Raw genomic sequence first — 18,449 nt, 5'->3', positions numbered from 1 at the left:
GGTGAGCAATTGCACTGTGCATCACTTGCTTTGTGTATTCTTTTATTATTATTATTGTTACTGTTTTATTTTATTTCAATTATTAAACTGTTCTTATCTCAACCCACGAGTTTTCTCACTTTTACTCTTCCAATTCTCTCCCCCATCCCTCCGGGGGGAGTGAGTGAGTGAGCAGCTGTGCGGTGCTCAGTTGCAGGCCGAGGTTAAACCACAACTATCAGTTACTATAGAAATCTGCACTCAATTCTTTCTCTTCCCCCATTATGATCCCTCCTGCCCAGGATGTTGAAAGATCAACAAAAAGAAACTAGAAACAGGGAGCTCAGTATGCGCTCTCATAAATTCCTATTCAACCACAAATTTCCTTAATGGTCCATCTTCCAACATCAAGTGGTCCCTTTCCTGAATTTCAGCAAACGCAAAAGACTAAATTTAATAGATGAGACAAAGAATGCACAATGGTCATCATTAAAAATATTCACTAGTTGTATCATCTGCTGAAGAGGTTCCCTCCATACTACTTCATTTGTCTTTACATTTTTGGTACCCACTTTAGAAACACTATACATTGTGAAGAAATTATCTTCATTGTCTGCAGAGAAAATTGAAAAATTATGAAAGTTTATTTCAGGCAGAGCAACTCTACAGGCATTAAGATAACAGCAATAAGATCATCAGGGAAATGTCTGAACTAAAAGAGTCAGTCTTACCCATCAGATCCTGAGCCTAACACTGTCCATGTTGATACAATTTCTCATTCTAGATTTTTAATTTGTGTTATTACGTGATTGTAATATTTTCTTTTAGCCTTAAGACGTAAGAGTTTTATAGATAAAAGGTCAATATGGACAAAGACATGAGAAAGTTTTTTGGAATAAAAATTTCGGTTAGAAGAATGATGCAGTAATTCTTTTGCCAGTAACATAATTTCTAGCTTTTCATAGTACTTCATCCTCTAAAATACTCCCCAAGTAAAGATTGTGCCTGGCCAGCATTGACCTGCAGTAGGAGGGACATCTCTCCTGGATGACAACGCAGCAGGAGTTTTCTTGCATATTTAAGCAGCTTTGCTCTCTAGTAGTTGAAGCCATTGCCGGACCTCTTCTATCCTTATTCACCTCTGTCTGCCCCTCAAAGACATCAGTGTGAAGCAGTGAATCTTACAAGAGACAAGACTAACTCCATATGGTAACATAATTCAGTGGAAGGAAGATAAATTCCTTGAAGCACCTTCTTTCTCACCCACACCTACTCTTGGGCCAGTCACAAGCTGGTGATTGATTAGTCACCTTCTCTTTGAACTGCAGAGCACAGGAACAGAAGAAATAATTATGAGAATAGAACTGATGTATCTCACGATTAATTCACATTAAGGCCCTCTTAATGAATGAGTGAAACACAGTAACTAATATTCATTACATGAGGTGTTAGACATGAGATTTATTTTGTATTTAGTGGAAGAGACAGCATATCAGACAGAAAAAACTAGGAACGCCTAATTCTAGAGAAAGGGAAGACCAATGTATTTTCAGCTTTGTTTAGTTTGCACTGATTTTTTTATTATTTATAAGAGGATATTCTCTCCTGGGATTGCAACTGGTGGGCACAGTCAGAAGTACTGCATTTCCAACCAGCTTAAAAGTGAAATTCTGAACAAAAGCTTTTCCTCAGGACATTTTAGTCCAGAGAGTAAACAGGCTCTGGCATTTTGACAGTTCATATACACACCCAATGCACTTCTGCCAACTGCACCTGGATACCAAACTTAGACTTGCCTATGGTTAGTAACTGAGGTTTTTTTTATTTTTATTTTTTTAATTATTTTTTACAATTTTAAGAATTCAGTTCTTATCTGTTTTTTCAACCAGCTGTATCACATCTGCACATTTTTTCATCCTGCTCTGAAAGGCTTTCAAAAGACATTTGCTTCAAAGGGTTTCCGCTGAGAGAGGCCTTCTTCACTTTTTGGTCTTTCTTACTATTAAGGCTCTGTGTCCAGGTTTATAGCATTCCTCAAAGCAGTCTCTAGAGAGATTCATCCTTTGCCCTTTTATACCAAAATTCTTCAACAAAAGTCAGACAAGCCGTTAAACTCTGTCCTCACCAAATCATTCATATAATGGCAGCTTTATCCTCAACTAGTTTATATTACATTTAAAACCTGTCATGTATGCTTTTTTTCGTTTTTAGTAAGAACTTATTTCCACTCTTTCAAAGTGGTCATCTTAGAAGATATTTGGATTTCATATTACCACACCCTAACACAGACAGGAAATCTTCAGACTTGTTTTGGGTTTTCAATGCTACTTTCATTTCAAAATACTAAAAAGATTTTAACAATAAGAAAAAAAGAGTCATGTAGAAAAACGTTCAATAAGCTCATATTATTACATTAGAAGAAATCTATTTTTAAGATTTTGACAAAACGTTGTGCAATATTGACTGTAAAAGTTATACTGGTAGATACAGATAACTCCTAAGATAAAACATATTGCTAAGGCTTCAACTGATGAGATTTATCAAGCTGCATCGAAGACTAAAATAGTGGCTTCTGATTATTCTCAGCTGCCAGCTCTAATTCGCAAGAGACACCACCATTATTTAGACTTTTTCTCTATTTTCAAAAATAATCAAGTGCAGTATGTCAGAAAAGTGGTTTGTTCTTTTTTTTTTTTTTTAGATTTATTTTATTACAGTGATTCTAACCCATATTCTCATGGATGACTGACTGATGCCTGGAACTACCAGGGTCAGAATCTTACGGCCATGCTCCCAGGTACAGGATGTACAGGCACAGTAAGATGTAATCTGCCTCCAACTACAGATGCTTTTGTATTGCTAATGTTCCTTAAAAGGTTTTAGGACTTGCTTTTCTTCCTCAAAAAGAAACTAAAAAATGAGAACAAGCAATAGTTTAATCAATATTGTATTTTACAGTCACTCATAACTATCACAAAGCTGAGTAGCATTTTAACAAGTTCTTTATTGTTTATGCATGAAACTACATTTTTTTTAAACAATGAACTTATGCATGTAGTTTTAGGGACAAGGATTGAGTATTATATAAATACAAAAATGTTTTGCTATTGTTCTCATTATATCAGTTGTAGTTGTTTCTTATGTTGTTTTTCTCATCCTAGCAATTTTTTAAAAGCTGATATTATTTGCTTTATAGTCTCTCTGCTGGAGAAAATTTTTGCTTTTGTTTTTAGTGTAAGCAAGGTCCCTTCAAGGCAGTTTTAAACCTTCAAAATACTGGAGAAATTTAAAAGAAAAAGATCCCTAAAACCCAAACCAAATAGCTCACAGCAGAAACAGCTTTTTGCTTGGAATTCCTCCTCTGAGAAGGACATTGCCTTTGCAAACTTCAACAGAAAAAAACACAGGTATGTTGTTGATAGGTTCAAATTTACTAAGAAGATGTAAAAGAAATTACAGGGAGACGATAAGATAGCACTACCTAAGCAAAATGTGCCTTGTGATTCAGCAGAAAGATTTCCACTAGACTTGGAGTACCTTTGTATTCAGGTTTGCACCAAACACCATTAACAAAAAGTGGGAATGAAAGAAGAGTAACTGGGTAAGTATCAACCCAGATATCTACTGAACTGCATAGGTGATTGCAACTTGCCTGGTCTAAATTATACAATAAAGTAATTAAAAAGAAATTTTTTTCTCAGAGATCCATGCATTTACAGAAGTTACTTCCACTTGTATTCTCTCACAGTGACTACTAACAGACAAAATTCAACTCTGGTTAAAAATGATGTCATTCCCATTGATTTCAATAGGAATTTTACTTGCACTAAAACCTGAATAAAGCACCAAATCAATTTCCCAAGCCCTCAGTGTTTGCACCCTTTAGTTTTTACCGTGCAATTGGAATATAAATAATGTTTATGGTTCAACATTGCTCCCTCTCAAATATTGTAGAGGCCTTCCTGAAAAATGCCTTTAGCTGATTATGTGCAATGGCATGGAAGTGCTCAGTGATCTGTTATATCTGTAGATATCAAGATGCCTCACCTTTTGCTTTTTTTCATTTAAAAACCCTCATTTATTATTAATGCCATTATTACTAAAATGTCATTACTAATATTTTATTAGTAAAACATTATTGCAGTATTGACTCGCAATTATAAAACAGCAAAAGGTTTTGCAGCAGTAGCCATTTGCATCTTCGAAACCCTGCCCTTCAATGATACCAAAATCTTGCAGCAATATTAACCGGGCTTTTGTGCATGATGAACTACTATTATTTTTAGGGAACTGTAAAACTTTATTTATGAATGGTTATGTGATATATGCCAGAAAACTGACAGGATGTTCTGCAGTACATCTCTTCAATGATCATTTTTGTAGTCCTTGACTGCAATTTTGAATTATATAACCTTCACATTGCATTTCACAGCTTTCTATATGTAATTATAATGGAGTGGCAGCTATGCTGTAGTTAATGTTGAATCTTGTTTTCTGTTTAAAGGTCAAGTCTATTCTAAAATCCATATTCTTAGTGAGATTGTCTTGAAAATTTGCTGTGCCTACTTGGTATGCAGAGCAGTGGTCTAAATTATGATTATTTGTGGAAGAGGTTTCTGAGAAACTCTTCTATAAATAAAAGATAAATAAAGCTCCTCTAAAACGTCTAAATGTTACAAAAATCGCATGATTCTTCTCATTTGTGTGTATGTGTTATCCAACCTATAGCCCTAACCATCTGCAAACTGGTTTCAGTTGCTAGGGATTCATTTTAGCTAGTACAGCTCTTCAGAGAAGAAGTTTTAGAAAACATTAATAAAGATAATAATGAACTAAACTGGCGTGCCTAAAAGAATTAAATGCACACATGTAGCAAGATTCCCTCTAGCTTGATATTTTGTACCAATGTGCCATTGAAAATGACTGAAAGACTTAGGGTGAGATGCTGTGATTGTTTAATCTGAATTATATGCAGTCTCTGCATTTGGAATTCAAGATGTGCAAGTAAGCGTGCTGCAGAAGACTCATTTGGAAATGTTGCCTAGGGATAAAAATAACCTGGGAAGATTTTAAAATTTTCTAAAACCAACCTGCTGACACCAATCTTAATTCAGAAATATTGTTAAGGAAATTACCACTGATTACCTAGAGGGAAGATAAAAGATAATAAGGGTGCACTAATCACATTTCCAGCACAAGGAAACCAAATCAAATGAAAGCAAGCTGTTGGGTCAAGGATTTCCTGATGCACTGGCCCTCCAGAGGAACTTGTAACCTTTTGGTGCAGAGCTAGAAATATAGAGAGCTGCAAGTACTGCAAGGAAATGGTGCTGCAGTACTGTAAAGACCTAGCAGAGAGGGTAAGGGACTGTAGGGCACACAAGTGGGGAGCCTGCGATAAGCGGGAAAGATTAGAGGAACCGGCAGTAGAGGAGAGGAAGACTCCCATCTTCCTGCAGAGTGAAGGACCAGGGAAAGAAGGGGATGGATGGGGAGAGGAGACATCTCAGCACAGCCATAAGAAAATGGGGTATCTGATAAGAAATGAGCAAGCCCCCCCCCCGTGTGAAAGAGAATCTGACAGCAATCCAAGTCCTGATTCCCTTACTCCCATCTTGCCAAGATTGAAGAATGGTGGGAAGATCACTGAGTGAGCTTAACAGATGGGTTTGTACTTCTCGTATTGCTTCAGGTTGCATTAATCTCTGCGGTGGGTTCTCATTTAGCTGAGAAAACGTCACCAAAATAAATGAACCAGAGCAGGCTGATATGCTATCAACAGATGTAGAGAATTTCTTCTGCATATTGTAGATAGAGGCAAACAGTCGGCATTCTCACTTGTCTGCTCCCTGCAGCCCCTCCAAAACTAATCAAAGATATCACTGGCTGAGTTGGGAGTATAAATGTCTAAAATCAGCAGACGCTTCGAACAGAGAAATGGGTAGGATCAGTCAAGGAACATGGACAATGGCAGGGAAGTGAGGTGATGCAGTGGAGGAGTGCAAGCAGTCAGGGAACAGGGACAGAGGAGGGGTCAAAGTACAAAGGAAAGATAGTCGGGTGTTGGGAGAACTGCCTTGGAGATGGGGATGATTGATTTCTGTCCATGCAACCATCAAATCCCTGCCTGCATATGCATTCCCATTTCAAGAACATGCCAGTACTTGTACTTTTCTTGCATCCTCTCCTGGTTCCTGAACCACCACAGTCCTTTCAGTGTATGAGGTGCAGGAAAGAAAAGTGACATTTTGCTGGGCTTGCTGAGAGTGTCCACGATGAAAAAAGGAAAGGACGGAAAACAGCAAAGGAACCAACAGGGATTTGGTGCATTCAGCAGCCAGTTACTCCTGAAGAGGCAGAGGAGTGTAATATAGCTGAGGCAACACTGTATAATGGAGGACACTAAGCACCTCTGTTTAAAGTCTTAAAGCAGATTTAGGATTGCCAAAAGTTCCTTAACACTTCCATAAAGCAAAGAGTGAATAAATTTAAGGTGAAAGAAAGGTGAGGGAAACTTCAAGTCACACAAACATAACTTCAGAAAAATCAGGGAATACAAAGTAAAAACAATCTTCATTTTGCTTTAATTAGCCTGTCCTTGAATGTTGTTCCAACACACCAACCATTACATCTGCTAAGATTTTCTCTTTACAGTTGCTAAAGAAACAGGGAACAGAGCAGACGAACATTGCGACACCAAAACTGAACAACTGCTTCTTCCTGAAGTTCGCTGTACTCAGTGGGCCTGCTTTAAACCAACCGGCCAGATGCCCTGCGTACCACCCAGCCTTCTGCTGCGCTTCCAGCCAAGACGTATCCTTACTTACACTTCACTGCACTTGGGGCATCACCGCCGTGTCTGTTAACAGATGGGCTACAATATGCACCTACACTGACACTACTTACCAATGCGGTACTGAAAGGAGGACGCTGGCTCTCTGGAGGTTCATACACACCTCTCCTTGGCTCTCGCTGACGGTTCCCCAGCTCATCCCTCCACTGCTCTGCCAGTGACAGCACACGCAGCCGCAGCTCTCAGATCGCCATGTGCCGTGAAGGCAGGGAGCAGCACATTCAGATTCACCTCAGAGACTAGCTAGATACTCTTTGACAACGCATTTTGCTTTAACGCATAAATTTGATGCAGTGTAATTTCCCTTTATATATGTACTCTGTTGGTCAGAGTGGCTTTCCTGTTTTCATCAAGCTGACAAAAGGTTTAAACTCTATAAAAGGTGGCTGATATTTAAGTTTTAATAAAAATATATTTCACATGTCATTCTTTCCTTACACTGACCTAGTCTACGATATATTATTTACATAACTGCTGCCATATCTATTTCAAAACCTACTAGACAGCTCTCTCCAGAACTGTAGGCTGCCCTGCCTGTCACCGTGATGGGTAAACAGTGTCACCTTTTCAGGGCCTGATGAATTATAGAGAAGTAGTAAAGTGCACCATCCATCACAATGGCACTAAGTAGGTTTCTGAAGTAGATTTCAAATCACAAATGCTCACATTTTTACTCACAAATGCTGTTTAGACTGTTACCAGAAAACACAAATTGGATGGTTCATATGATGAATGGACATGACAGGTGGTCAAAGAAAATGAGTCTTGCTATTCTACAAATAACCTTGTCAACATGAAAGTAGAGCTGTAGCTCTGCTGGTAGTCAGGCTGCAATAACTTAATGGGTTTATTTGCTTGAACTTCTAGCAAACCAAATATACAAATGAGATACAATGATGCAGCAGCATCAAAGAAATATTAGCAATTCAACCTGATTATGTGGCACACAATAGAAATTTTCTACTAAGGATGTGTCACATTTGAAAGAATATTATTCAGATTATGAGTAGCTGTCACAAGAATACCTTTTCACAGGAAAACCGTCATGATTTTGCAATCACAACCCACTGCAAGATATTCAAAACACACAACTTGTACCTCCACTGCAAGCAATCAAGTCACTCTCTGATAGCTGAACACAGCAACAGCCACCACCTGCTACTTCTCATTTAAAGTTTTTCTACTTCCATTATTTTAAATAGTAGAGATTACTGTGTAGGATTGAAAGTCGGGTAGGTTAGATCACTATGATTTATCCATAGCCTAAACAAAAAAGGAAATTTGCCCTTTAGGCAAAACTCTAGATCTAAGGACAATTTGGGTAGACTTTTTAAAGAATAAAAGAAAACATCTGAAGTTTTGTGAGGGTGCTAGGTATCTGAAAGATCTGACTGTAAAATCGTGCACAGAGTCACTCTTTGGCTCAAGTACAAGCTTTGAGTTTTGCCAAAGCCAAGATACACCCCTAGTGATAAGTACATACACAGTGTGTATGGTCCTCATTTCTGCAGAACTCAATCATAGATAAAACTGCTCTGAATTATAACTGAAAGTGGTACATGTGTTGCTGGTAATAACATCAATGATTTTTCTCGGAACATTGGATTTCCTGTAATCTGATGAATTTGTTAGCAACACATTTATTTTCATGAAATAAATCTCAAAGGCCACAACTGTACTTTTATCTCATTACAGTTACTCTTATTAAGTTACAGTGAGAAAATAATATTACATATTGAGTTTCCAAGTGATAAATGTGAGAAGCCAAACCCATTCATTAGTACTTTTTACTTGCCCATGGAAAAGTTAAAGCTTACATCATGCAGGTTAGGACCTACCCATGCCTACTTCGTTTCACTTCTTAACAACAAACTTTAACCTGAAGTTGTTGGGTTGATAGAGCCCCAGAAGAGAGGCTGTATGGAAATAATGACCATGAGACTCAATATGGAAAGTAGGCATGTATGGTACACAAAAACAGGAGATGGAGAGAAGTCTCTTTCCCAAAGGAGAACAAGAACTCCATTCCTTCTCCTCTCTGGAATAAATCCCTTAGACTAAAAAGCTTCAATGCTTTTAAGAAAGAGAGGCTGAAGCTTGTAGACTTCAGGATGAGAAACTTAAGGATCTGATTTTCTACCAGCTTTCATATTTCCTACAGTCCAAAACTCGAAATTATACTAATAGTCCATAAAATAGGTTAGTTAGCATCATGCAACTTTTTCCATTTTGACTCATTACAAGATTTCCACAGTGCATTACATCTTATCAATAAACATTATGGGCAAACACTGTCACAAACAAAAGGAAAATACACAACAGTTGCATTTTACTGTTTGAAATTCAGTAACTGACATGCTATAAATATTAAGATATTCAAAAAATATAAAGGTATTTTGGAAGAGGTATCCTCCAAACCCAAAGCCATTCACAAGCTTTTCCTATATAGTCTATTAGTGTTCTAAGTCATGAAAACAAACATATCTTTTAAACAATAAAGAAACCAAAATGGAAAAACCCCTGCACCATTGGAATAACGTACAATATTTTAAAAAGGAGAAAGAGTAATGCAGTTAGCAGTGAAATTGCAATTTTTATATTTCAGAAATATTTATTGAGATTTATACTATCTCAGCTAGGAAAGTAAACAGAAATGATGACCCCTTTGTGCACCCCCAATACATCTGGAAAGCAAATATAGGGAGGCAGCCAGTGAAGACAGTAAAGAGGATAAAACAAGATAATCCAAGATCTTATTTCACTTGGCAAGTAACAAATCCCAACAGGCAGGATCTTTTTGCTGACAAAACTTCCTAACAGAAGCTACAGCAAGATAAAAATACAAATCGGGATTTTCAAGAGGAAACAAAGCAGATGTGTCAACTGAGTTGCCATAGAAGAAAGTATGCGAGATCCATGACCATAATTCAGGAGCTCCAGGTATTAGCCCAGCACTCCCGCCGGTTTCACTGCAGAAAACCTCATCTTACCCTTCCTACAGGCATCCCTCAAACCAGTAGCACTTATATATCAACAAGGATAAAATGTAGGTCTAGACACAACTTTCAGGCTTTTACACCCAAGCAAAAGATGCCAATTCATAAACTCAGATACTTTAAAAAAAAAAAAAAAAAATCACATGAAGCATTCAGGTCTGACTAATTTTTAAGTTTGAATTGAGATTGGCCACATCATATTTTACCTAAATATGTTTATTTTAAGGCTGGGCATTTCACCATGTGTACTTTGCCAGCCAAGTTCAACAAAGGCTGATGTTTTCTAACTCTATTTCACCACAAATGACAGAGACAAATGGTCATGTTACCTCAAGAGTTCCTTTGGCAGAGTAAGCTGCATACGAGTACAGGAGGTCTTGGCTACGAAGCGTTTTGGGCTCTCTGTTGCACTGTTGTCCACTAGGATAAAAGCACTCACCGCTGTTTTTCAGAGTTACTGTGTTTGAAGAAGAGCCTGGTAGGTCAAGCAAAACAGAGTAATTTACCAGCCGGACATCTTCAAGGCCTTGGGAACTCCACTGAACCAGAATTTTCATTGCAATGTCTACATCATCTTCTCTAGGGAACCGTAACAAATCTCTGGAAAAAACACACAAATAAACACAGTTTTAGTCTATTTCCCACCAAGACACTTGTACCTTAATATGCATCAATCCATAATTTTATTCATAATATATCATCAAACATGCAAAAAAAAAAAATCACCCTTCATTTTTTTGCAAGTAATTTCTTACCAATTGTGAGACAGAAGCAACCTCTTTTTGGGAAATAAAAATAAGGAAAAAAATATTTATAGGAAACACATCCAATTAAAACAAAGAATCCTGAAGAAATTATCACTGTAATTGTTTCAAAATTCATGTTTCTGGTGCTGATCAAGTTTCTGATATAGAATCAATTTAACAAATCATTGAATATGAAGAACGCAATCTGAAGTAACAGTTCAGGGACTTCAGGGAGGGCATGATGCTGAAAATTAGTTGTAATTACATGTTTGGCTTAAATTCATCAAGTAAAGCAAAATTGCTAAACAGAATGGAACTGTTCCCCCAAATATTGTGCTAGCTGTCAGAAAGTTTTCCTCAGATTTCCTACCTGTACTGAAGCATTACCTGAGTCAATAGCTTGGCAAGCATACGACACAAGCCTGGAAACTATTTTGGCAGTATCTACCAGATGGACCATAGGATGAAAATGGTGATGGCACTGAAGGACCACCCACCTCCCCAGCAAATGCCAAAAGATACCAGATGTAGAGAGTATTTTAAAGATAACTTTAGAGGACAGACATGCTGAAAGGACAACTAAAGGCTTTTCCTACTTATGTAGGCAAGCACTTATGCAAGCAAAGCAGGACACAAATAAAAAGCACTATTATTCAAATAAAAAGCACTACCTGAATGCAGTAGAAAAAGCTTACAGAGTATTTGCTGAATTTTGTGAGTTTGTTTGTTTGGTGGTTTGTTTTTTTTTTTGGTCTGTGAAACTCTCGGGACTGAGAAACAAGACTTAGGATCACAGAGGTATTGATTTCCAAGCACAGAGATACTGACGCTGCCTGAAACTCTTGTTCACAACCTTCTCTTCACAAAAAGGCCAATTATATTTAGAAGCTTTGGGGTCCTCAATAGAACCTTAAAAATACCCTGGCTGTCTTGCACATGTCAAAAGCAATGGTTGAATAATGCATAGTCTTTTTAAAACCATTATTGCAAGCAATAGGTATTTGAGAATCCCACCAAGTGCTTTACAGGCACCCCTGTGCTATTCAGAACCCAGCTGCAAAGCTGCAGGCAGAATGCTCCCGGCTGAAGGTACCGGCACTGCTTCCATCAGGGTGTGTACTAATCCCAGGCAGAACTCCGCCAAGGAAAGCTTATGACAGAAAGCAAGCACAAAGACTCCCTTCTCCACCCCAACAAAGCTATCTTATAGTTCAACAGACCTTTAAAAAAAAAGAACATTTACTGCCTAGACAACATCAAACCTTAAAAAGGCAGAAAGTGAAGCTATAACACCTAGTATAGCCTAGAAATGGCTCAAACATTATATACTACATTCAAATGTCTAATGCCCATCATCACATTATACAGATGAAATAATTATTCCAACATTCAAAGGATTTAAAAAATTTGCAAAAATTTTTTTATTAAAGAAATATGTTATACCCCAGCCTGCATTACAGAAGGAAAGTTATTAGTGTACAAAGTTCAAAATCTTTACAAGAACACTGGACTTTATGTTAAAGACTTCAGAGATCCTGTCAGAAGGAATAACTGTCTTGCAGATTTAATCTTTCTATATTTTCTAAAATAAGTCTTCAAGCAGTCTACATAAAACAGACAAGTTAATCCAATCTGCAGTATATTACAAGTTTCCAGTTTCATCTCCTGTGCCTGCTAATGTAATGACATAAACTTGGGCACTGCAGAAATACAGAAAGTTGTTTGATTAACACAATCATTAAGAGAACATCCGCGTTTCCCTCAGGTGATAGAAACATTAATAGAATAAATAATTGCAAGAAACTTATCCCAGGCCAATAAGGTTATGGCACATTGCAACAAGAAGTATTCAGTTTCAATAAAAGGAATTAAGCATTAAAAGAATAAGATACAAGAAGCAAATTGCTCCCTTAGTAATAGAAGTAAAGTTACTTTCCACTTCATAATTAAATAACCATGTCTTTGAAACTTTTGTGACAACTTATCTGATTAAGTTAAAGGAATAAGGACACTATTTACTCCATAATTTCTTTATAGCACGTAAAAATCAAATTGCATATTATAAGCACACGCAATATTACAATAAATCAGCACATATTAGACTACTTTGATAAAATTTATGAACACCACCACGATTTTTTTTTTGTGCAGATTTTTACAGTGACTGACTGGCACTTGGTCTTTGATATAATTCTGCTGACTGCATGGACTTAAAGTCAGAGGTCATTTAACTCATTATTTTTATTACATACTAGTTGGATAACAAGTATAACACGCAAAACCAGTATTTTCTAAACCAAATTCAGAAAAGTGTAAAGTTTGTTTGACAGTCCATCCTGAAAAATTCCAACACTTCACATGCACTTCATAGTCCTTCTCTACAAATTGTCAATTAACTTGCTTCCCAAAACTGCCAGGGCACTGAGATTCATAGTAGAAAGATTTAAGCAGTGGAAAGAAACAGGCCCCTGGGATGATTACGTTTGTCACTTTTGCAAGCGGCTGCATACTCAGTACAAATCAATAGCAATGCGATTGCCAATTTCCATTTACAATACTGCCTTTAGTAACATCAGCCAAATTTTGATTCCCTTACTCCTATTAAAAAGATACTTTATTCAGCTAACTGTTCAGGTTCAGTCAATGGGAATAACCACAAAGTTAATGGGCACATCTCAGTTGCTGTAAATCGGCATAATTTATTGAAGTGGAGCCATCACAGACTTAAGATTTGGTCTCAAGTTAGAACTAACGTTAATTAATATAACAGTTACAGTCTGAATAATACCGTGCCTTTACCAGATGCTCTCAAAGAAATTTCCACAAGTTACTTTATTTTATAATAGAGATCAGATATTGAACTAATGTACATCAGAACAGGACATAATTCTACTCCACCTCAACTATGCTCTGTTCCTGAACTGAAAAAACACAAATAAAATTGCACTTAAAACTCAGAAAGCATACCCTACTTCACTTGAATAAGGTAAATTTTTCCCACTTTGATATGATAACAAGATCAAGAAAACGTTTATGAAGACACGTTCTTAGATTTCCTGTATAAACAAGGAGTCATATTTTACTGCCTGATCAGCTGGATGTCCTGGCCAGCAAAAAGAAGCTTTCAAAGTTTTAAAGCTAGGAAAATAATTTGAAATAAGGCAAAGATACATCTGTAATAAAGCCAGGCTTTCTACAGCCTCTGCAGCTTCAAAAGACCAACCTTTAACAGGTGATTGTAAAAGATAAATGAACACACGCACACACACAAAATAAAGAAATTTCATTTTCAAATTGATAACCATGGGGAAACATGGAGCTGCAGCAGCTTAATGGAAAGTCATCTGCTCTAACAGCACTTTTTTTGACACAGCTTGCTAAAGAAGAGAACAAGGTATTGCAAATAAGCCAGCTGCTCATTGCTGGTGATACACTGGGACGCTGTGAAACACCGCTCAAAGGATACTGAAAAATTACAATAGGTCACTCGAACAATCAAAAGATGGAATAATTTAACTGTATGATACAATTCCTTATCAGACAATCCTTTTAAACTGCTACACCACCACCACCACCCCCCAAAAACAAATCTAAAATCACAGTAGGATTCTACAGATTTAATCTTAAAAATCTACAGGGACAAAATTTTCTCTCAATCATGAAGAACTTCAAGTGTGGTTTGTTTGGGTTTTTTTCTTTAATGATTTAACGTTTATACTGCAATGAGAGTGGGAAATGGCCTACACTTGCTGTCCTATTAGAAAAAAATAAGCAGAATTCCATTTTTGCAGCGTTAGAAGTTTATAAAATGTTGACTACAAATTTTTACTCTCTATTTTCTTCCAGTTCACTGAAATTGTTGATAAAGCAATTACTGGAATTTTAATTAAGAACTAAGAACAAATATGATTTTGGAATTTTTATGGGCCCATTTTTCAGCTGAGTAGTTGTTTTCAAATTTTGGGAGCGGCAGTAAGTTCATCAGACAACATTGTTTTGTAAAGCTACATCAGATCGAAGTGTTATCTTGCCTAATATGCTGTTTCCAATAGTAGCTGGTAGCAGATTACCAACAAAGAGTGCAAGAAACGCATCATATGGGTTTATTATATTTATAGGCTTCCATGCATATGTCTTTTTTCCTTCCCACAAACTTTGTCCAGGCTGAGTTTTAAAAATGTTTACATATGTTCAGGATTTCAGAACTCGTTTCAGTCCATTAAGAGCTGAGATGTGTTTCAGCAGTGCCGGGCCAGTGCACAGCACTCGCACAGACCAACTGCTCAGCATACGCACAAGTATTTTTCGCAGTTGCAGATAAGAGTATTTATTTGTATCCATCACATATAGTGTGTACACACAGCAAACTAAATGTGTTCAGGAAATACCACCTGCCCAAGCCACATCTGCTTAAATTTTAATTACATGTTCCTGTTAATTAGGGAGCTCAACTGGCTGGTCTCCAACCTGCCCGATCGGATTTCCCGTGGTCTGAACTGACTGCCACAAATCTGCCAATTCCAAAATAAATAAATAAAAAAAATCCAAGTCCGAGAGAGGATAAATATTTATCAGCAGGTTAGAATATGTAAGAGAAACATTCTCATGGTGTAAACAGTTGACTACATACAGCTTAGTGCAGGATAGGATCCAGTTGCCTAAAGATACCCAGAACCACTTCAGGCTCTTCAGGTTGCATTGCAAGGCCTCCAGCAACCGCTCCAGAAAGCAGATCCATGACATGTCCTTTGTCACATCTGCCATCGCTCTCTATACATTCTGGATATTCTGGGCGTATTTTTAGCACTGATATTAATTCTGTGGCAGTCGTGGGTCACAAGAAAGCTGGTACTGTGTTCATTCTTGTCACACGATGACCATAGTAATGACCAAAACTAACAGTTAAGTCTATTCAGATATGCTTCCTAAATCATAAATAAACAAAATAATACTGGCCTACAGCACGACAGCAATGGAAAGCTCTGGTTAAACACAACATTTGGACACTAGATATGGGTCAGCCACTACGTGACATGATGCTGCTTCTTCCATTTGCCTGGTTTTTGGCCAGCCAGTCTCATTACCCACAGCAGCCTCTCCGTTGGAGATGGAGCTCTCATGGGAGGCTGGGCTTTTTGCCAGCCCTACACTGTCATCCAGTTCTGTCTGATAGAAAAATTTATACATGGCTCATCAGAACACAGTGATGAATGCGTGGTCTGTCCTAATGATGGGAAAGCTAAAACCCCGTTCATTCTTGGGTAACAACATATCACTTTTGCTATCAAAGGGAGCATTTACAGATCTGCACCTGCGTATATCTACGAATGCTGCATAGTGCCTACAATATAGATATCATGCTATTAACATAAAGGAGTATGATTTATGACAGCTTTTACTTTTCACAGATGCAGAATAAATGTAATTCATGAAACCATAAAAAATATGTAATGTCAGATAACAGAACACCAGCTCTAGATTTGGTTGCGCAGTTCTCTAGCAGAAAAATGCTTTTGAACTTTTTTTTTTTTAAACATTATGTGCACTGTGGCTTTTGGGCATTTTCGATAAACAGGGACTTGAGTCTTCTATTTAGAAAATTATACCATAGGCAGGCACAGAAGTACTTTTAAACAAAACTTCACAGCATTTTTGTATTATGTTTAGGTCCACCCATGTATTAGACTTTCGCAAGGGTACCTGACCATATGTACCCTCTCCTACCATGGTATAATTACATGCACAACAGCTTCAGGCCAAACCTCTCATTTTCCTGAGAAGTTTTTTGTCATAGGATTGAAGAACATCCTCAGATCTCAGCCCATGCTGGCTTCCAAGTTTGGCTATTTTGTACATTTTTTTTTTTATTCACTGCAGGACTACCAAGCATATTGCTACTACCCACTGCATCAGACAGTCAAATGCCTTTTATATTGTTTAAATAAAACTAATGGGGATAGTTCAAATCTCACTTGCCAACATCAGGATGCAAGCCAAACTTGCATTCAAGGCAGATGGTGGAAGGCATTGAAAAATGACTGATTCTCTCACTCTGTGATTGCACAGTTTATTGGAAAACAAGCAATTCCTTGTTCCCCTACACTAAACATTGCAAAGTCATTAATTGGCCATAGGTGAGCTTTCCAAAGCTTTGTAAGAGATTTGGAAGTCAGTTATGCTGACATTTAGCCAGCATCCAAATCTTCCAAATGCTTCAGAACTTCAAAATGCCAATGAGTTCCAACGAGGGTCTATCAAATGATTGCCCAGAAGAGGGTAAAAACAGGGCAAGTACACACAATCTCCCTCAACTACTCTTCTAGTCTATTTTAAGCTTAGAAGATTTTTGAAAAAATCTATAGCTCTGAATATCTGTGACTACTTAGTGAGTATTCACCTTACTTTTCAGCAGTAACATGCCATTCTAAACTGAAAAAGGCTCTTTCAGATCTATTTGTTTAATAACAACAATTCTTCCAGTTATGCAATCTTTTATTGTGCAAACACACACCCATGGTAAAACTTGATGCCTCACCTGTTCTAGCATCAGACACAGAAACAACATAATAGTATTTTAAAATAGTGTTAACGTAACAGTATGCTCTGCATGTTCACTCAGAGTTCAAGAGCCCATCACATTTTAACAGTTTATTAATGGAAAACTACTGATTACATCTTATTATTGATGGAGAAGGAAAATTGTTGAAAACTGTTATTGAATGATATAAGTGCAGCAACTGAAGCAGTCATGTGACTTATGAGTTAATCTAATAGGTTAAACTGTCACAACACAGAGTAAGCGGCCAGATCCACCAACAGATCATCAGCTGACAGTTGTAGAAACCACCTCAATGAATCCAAGGCATCCAAGTTTTGAAAGGTAAATATCTGTCAATAAGCAAGCCATCTGCAAATACATTACACTCAAAAAAGAAGTTCAGTACATGTTCACCATGTAGCAATTATGTGAGCTTATAACTGTTCTGAATCTGAATCCTTTTACTCTGATTTTCAGTAATTCCTGATATTATAAGTCATAATTTCAGAAGCAACTAGGTATAAAATGCATCCCAGCACAAGGAATGCTCTTGTTTCATTCTTCTGTATATGGTTTTTCAAAGCAACATAGCGAATACTCTCAGTATTTCATGACTCAGTAGCACCTGCAAGTGCCCGTCATAAAAATCCCTCATCTAAGGTCCAAAAAATGTTGCGTATGTACACTAGTGTTTTGAGTCCAGAAATTGCTGGGCAAAGAACTGAAGAGTTTAGTTAATTCAGATCCTTTGCAAGTCAGCCAAAAAGACTTTGAACATATGCAAAATGTGTTATCTGCATTGTAAATTTGATAGAAACTGTTTTGAATACCTCAGATTTTAAAAAATAAAGACCTTCTTAATACAATTTTTATTTGCAGTATGGAAAATAGATGGCAAATTATCAACATTACTGCAATACTTTATGAATGAATTGGCTTTTCAACAGAGCACAGAAGTACAGTAAAACACATCGGCCAAAGTGAAAGTTGTTTAAACGTGTTAATTTGCAGTGGGCTGTGAGCACGTGTAATCAGCTGAAGTTCTGCTGTCATGCAGTAACTTGTTAAATTACTGCTTTTTGATCATTTACAATCATGTAGGCAAAATCTGAAAGGCAGTTGACTTTGATATTAAACCAGATGCCCAAGAAATGAAAACCACAAAATCGTGGAAGTTTTTGAACGTTTCGTATAAGCAAATCACACAAGGGCAGACAAGGAACAGAAACCAGATTGCCTGATTCACACTCGTGGGTTTCAGTTATCAAAGCATCTTAGACTTTATTTAAAATAATCCTTAATCTTTTTTTTTAGCTGTTTTTTAACCACTCACTTTT

The 18,449-nt window shown here is 37.2% G+C and overlaps 1 protein-coding gene across 1 annotated transcript in view; it reads right to left on the bottom strand.

Annotated features, from left to right (window-relative positions):
* Window positions 1-18,449, bottom strand: part of NAALADL2 (N-acetylated alpha-linked acidic dipeptidase like 2) — a 310,350-nt gene that overhangs the window by 249,218 nt on the left and 42,683 nt on the right. Inside the window, exon 3 of the mRNA XM_009288028.2 lies at window positions 10,158-10,428. Within this exon, the coding sequence (XP_009286303.2) occupies window positions 10,158-10,428 (271 nt within the window). The remainder of the gene's footprint in view (window positions 1-10,157; window positions 10,429-18,449) is intronic.

The sequence above is a fragment of the Aptenodytes forsteri genome, unplaced genomic scaffold (genome assembly GCF_000699145.1).
Source record: "Aptenodytes forsteri isolate BGI_AS27 unplaced genomic scaffold, ASM69914v1 Scaffold72, whole genome shotgun sequence".
In the NCBI taxonomy this organism is placed as follows: domain Eukaryota; kingdom Metazoa; phylum Chordata; class Aves; order Sphenisciformes; family Spheniscidae; genus Aptenodytes; species Aptenodytes forsteri.
The sequence above is the reverse complement of the archived record's forward strand: the minus strand, read 5'-3'. Positions and strand labels throughout refer to the sequence as shown.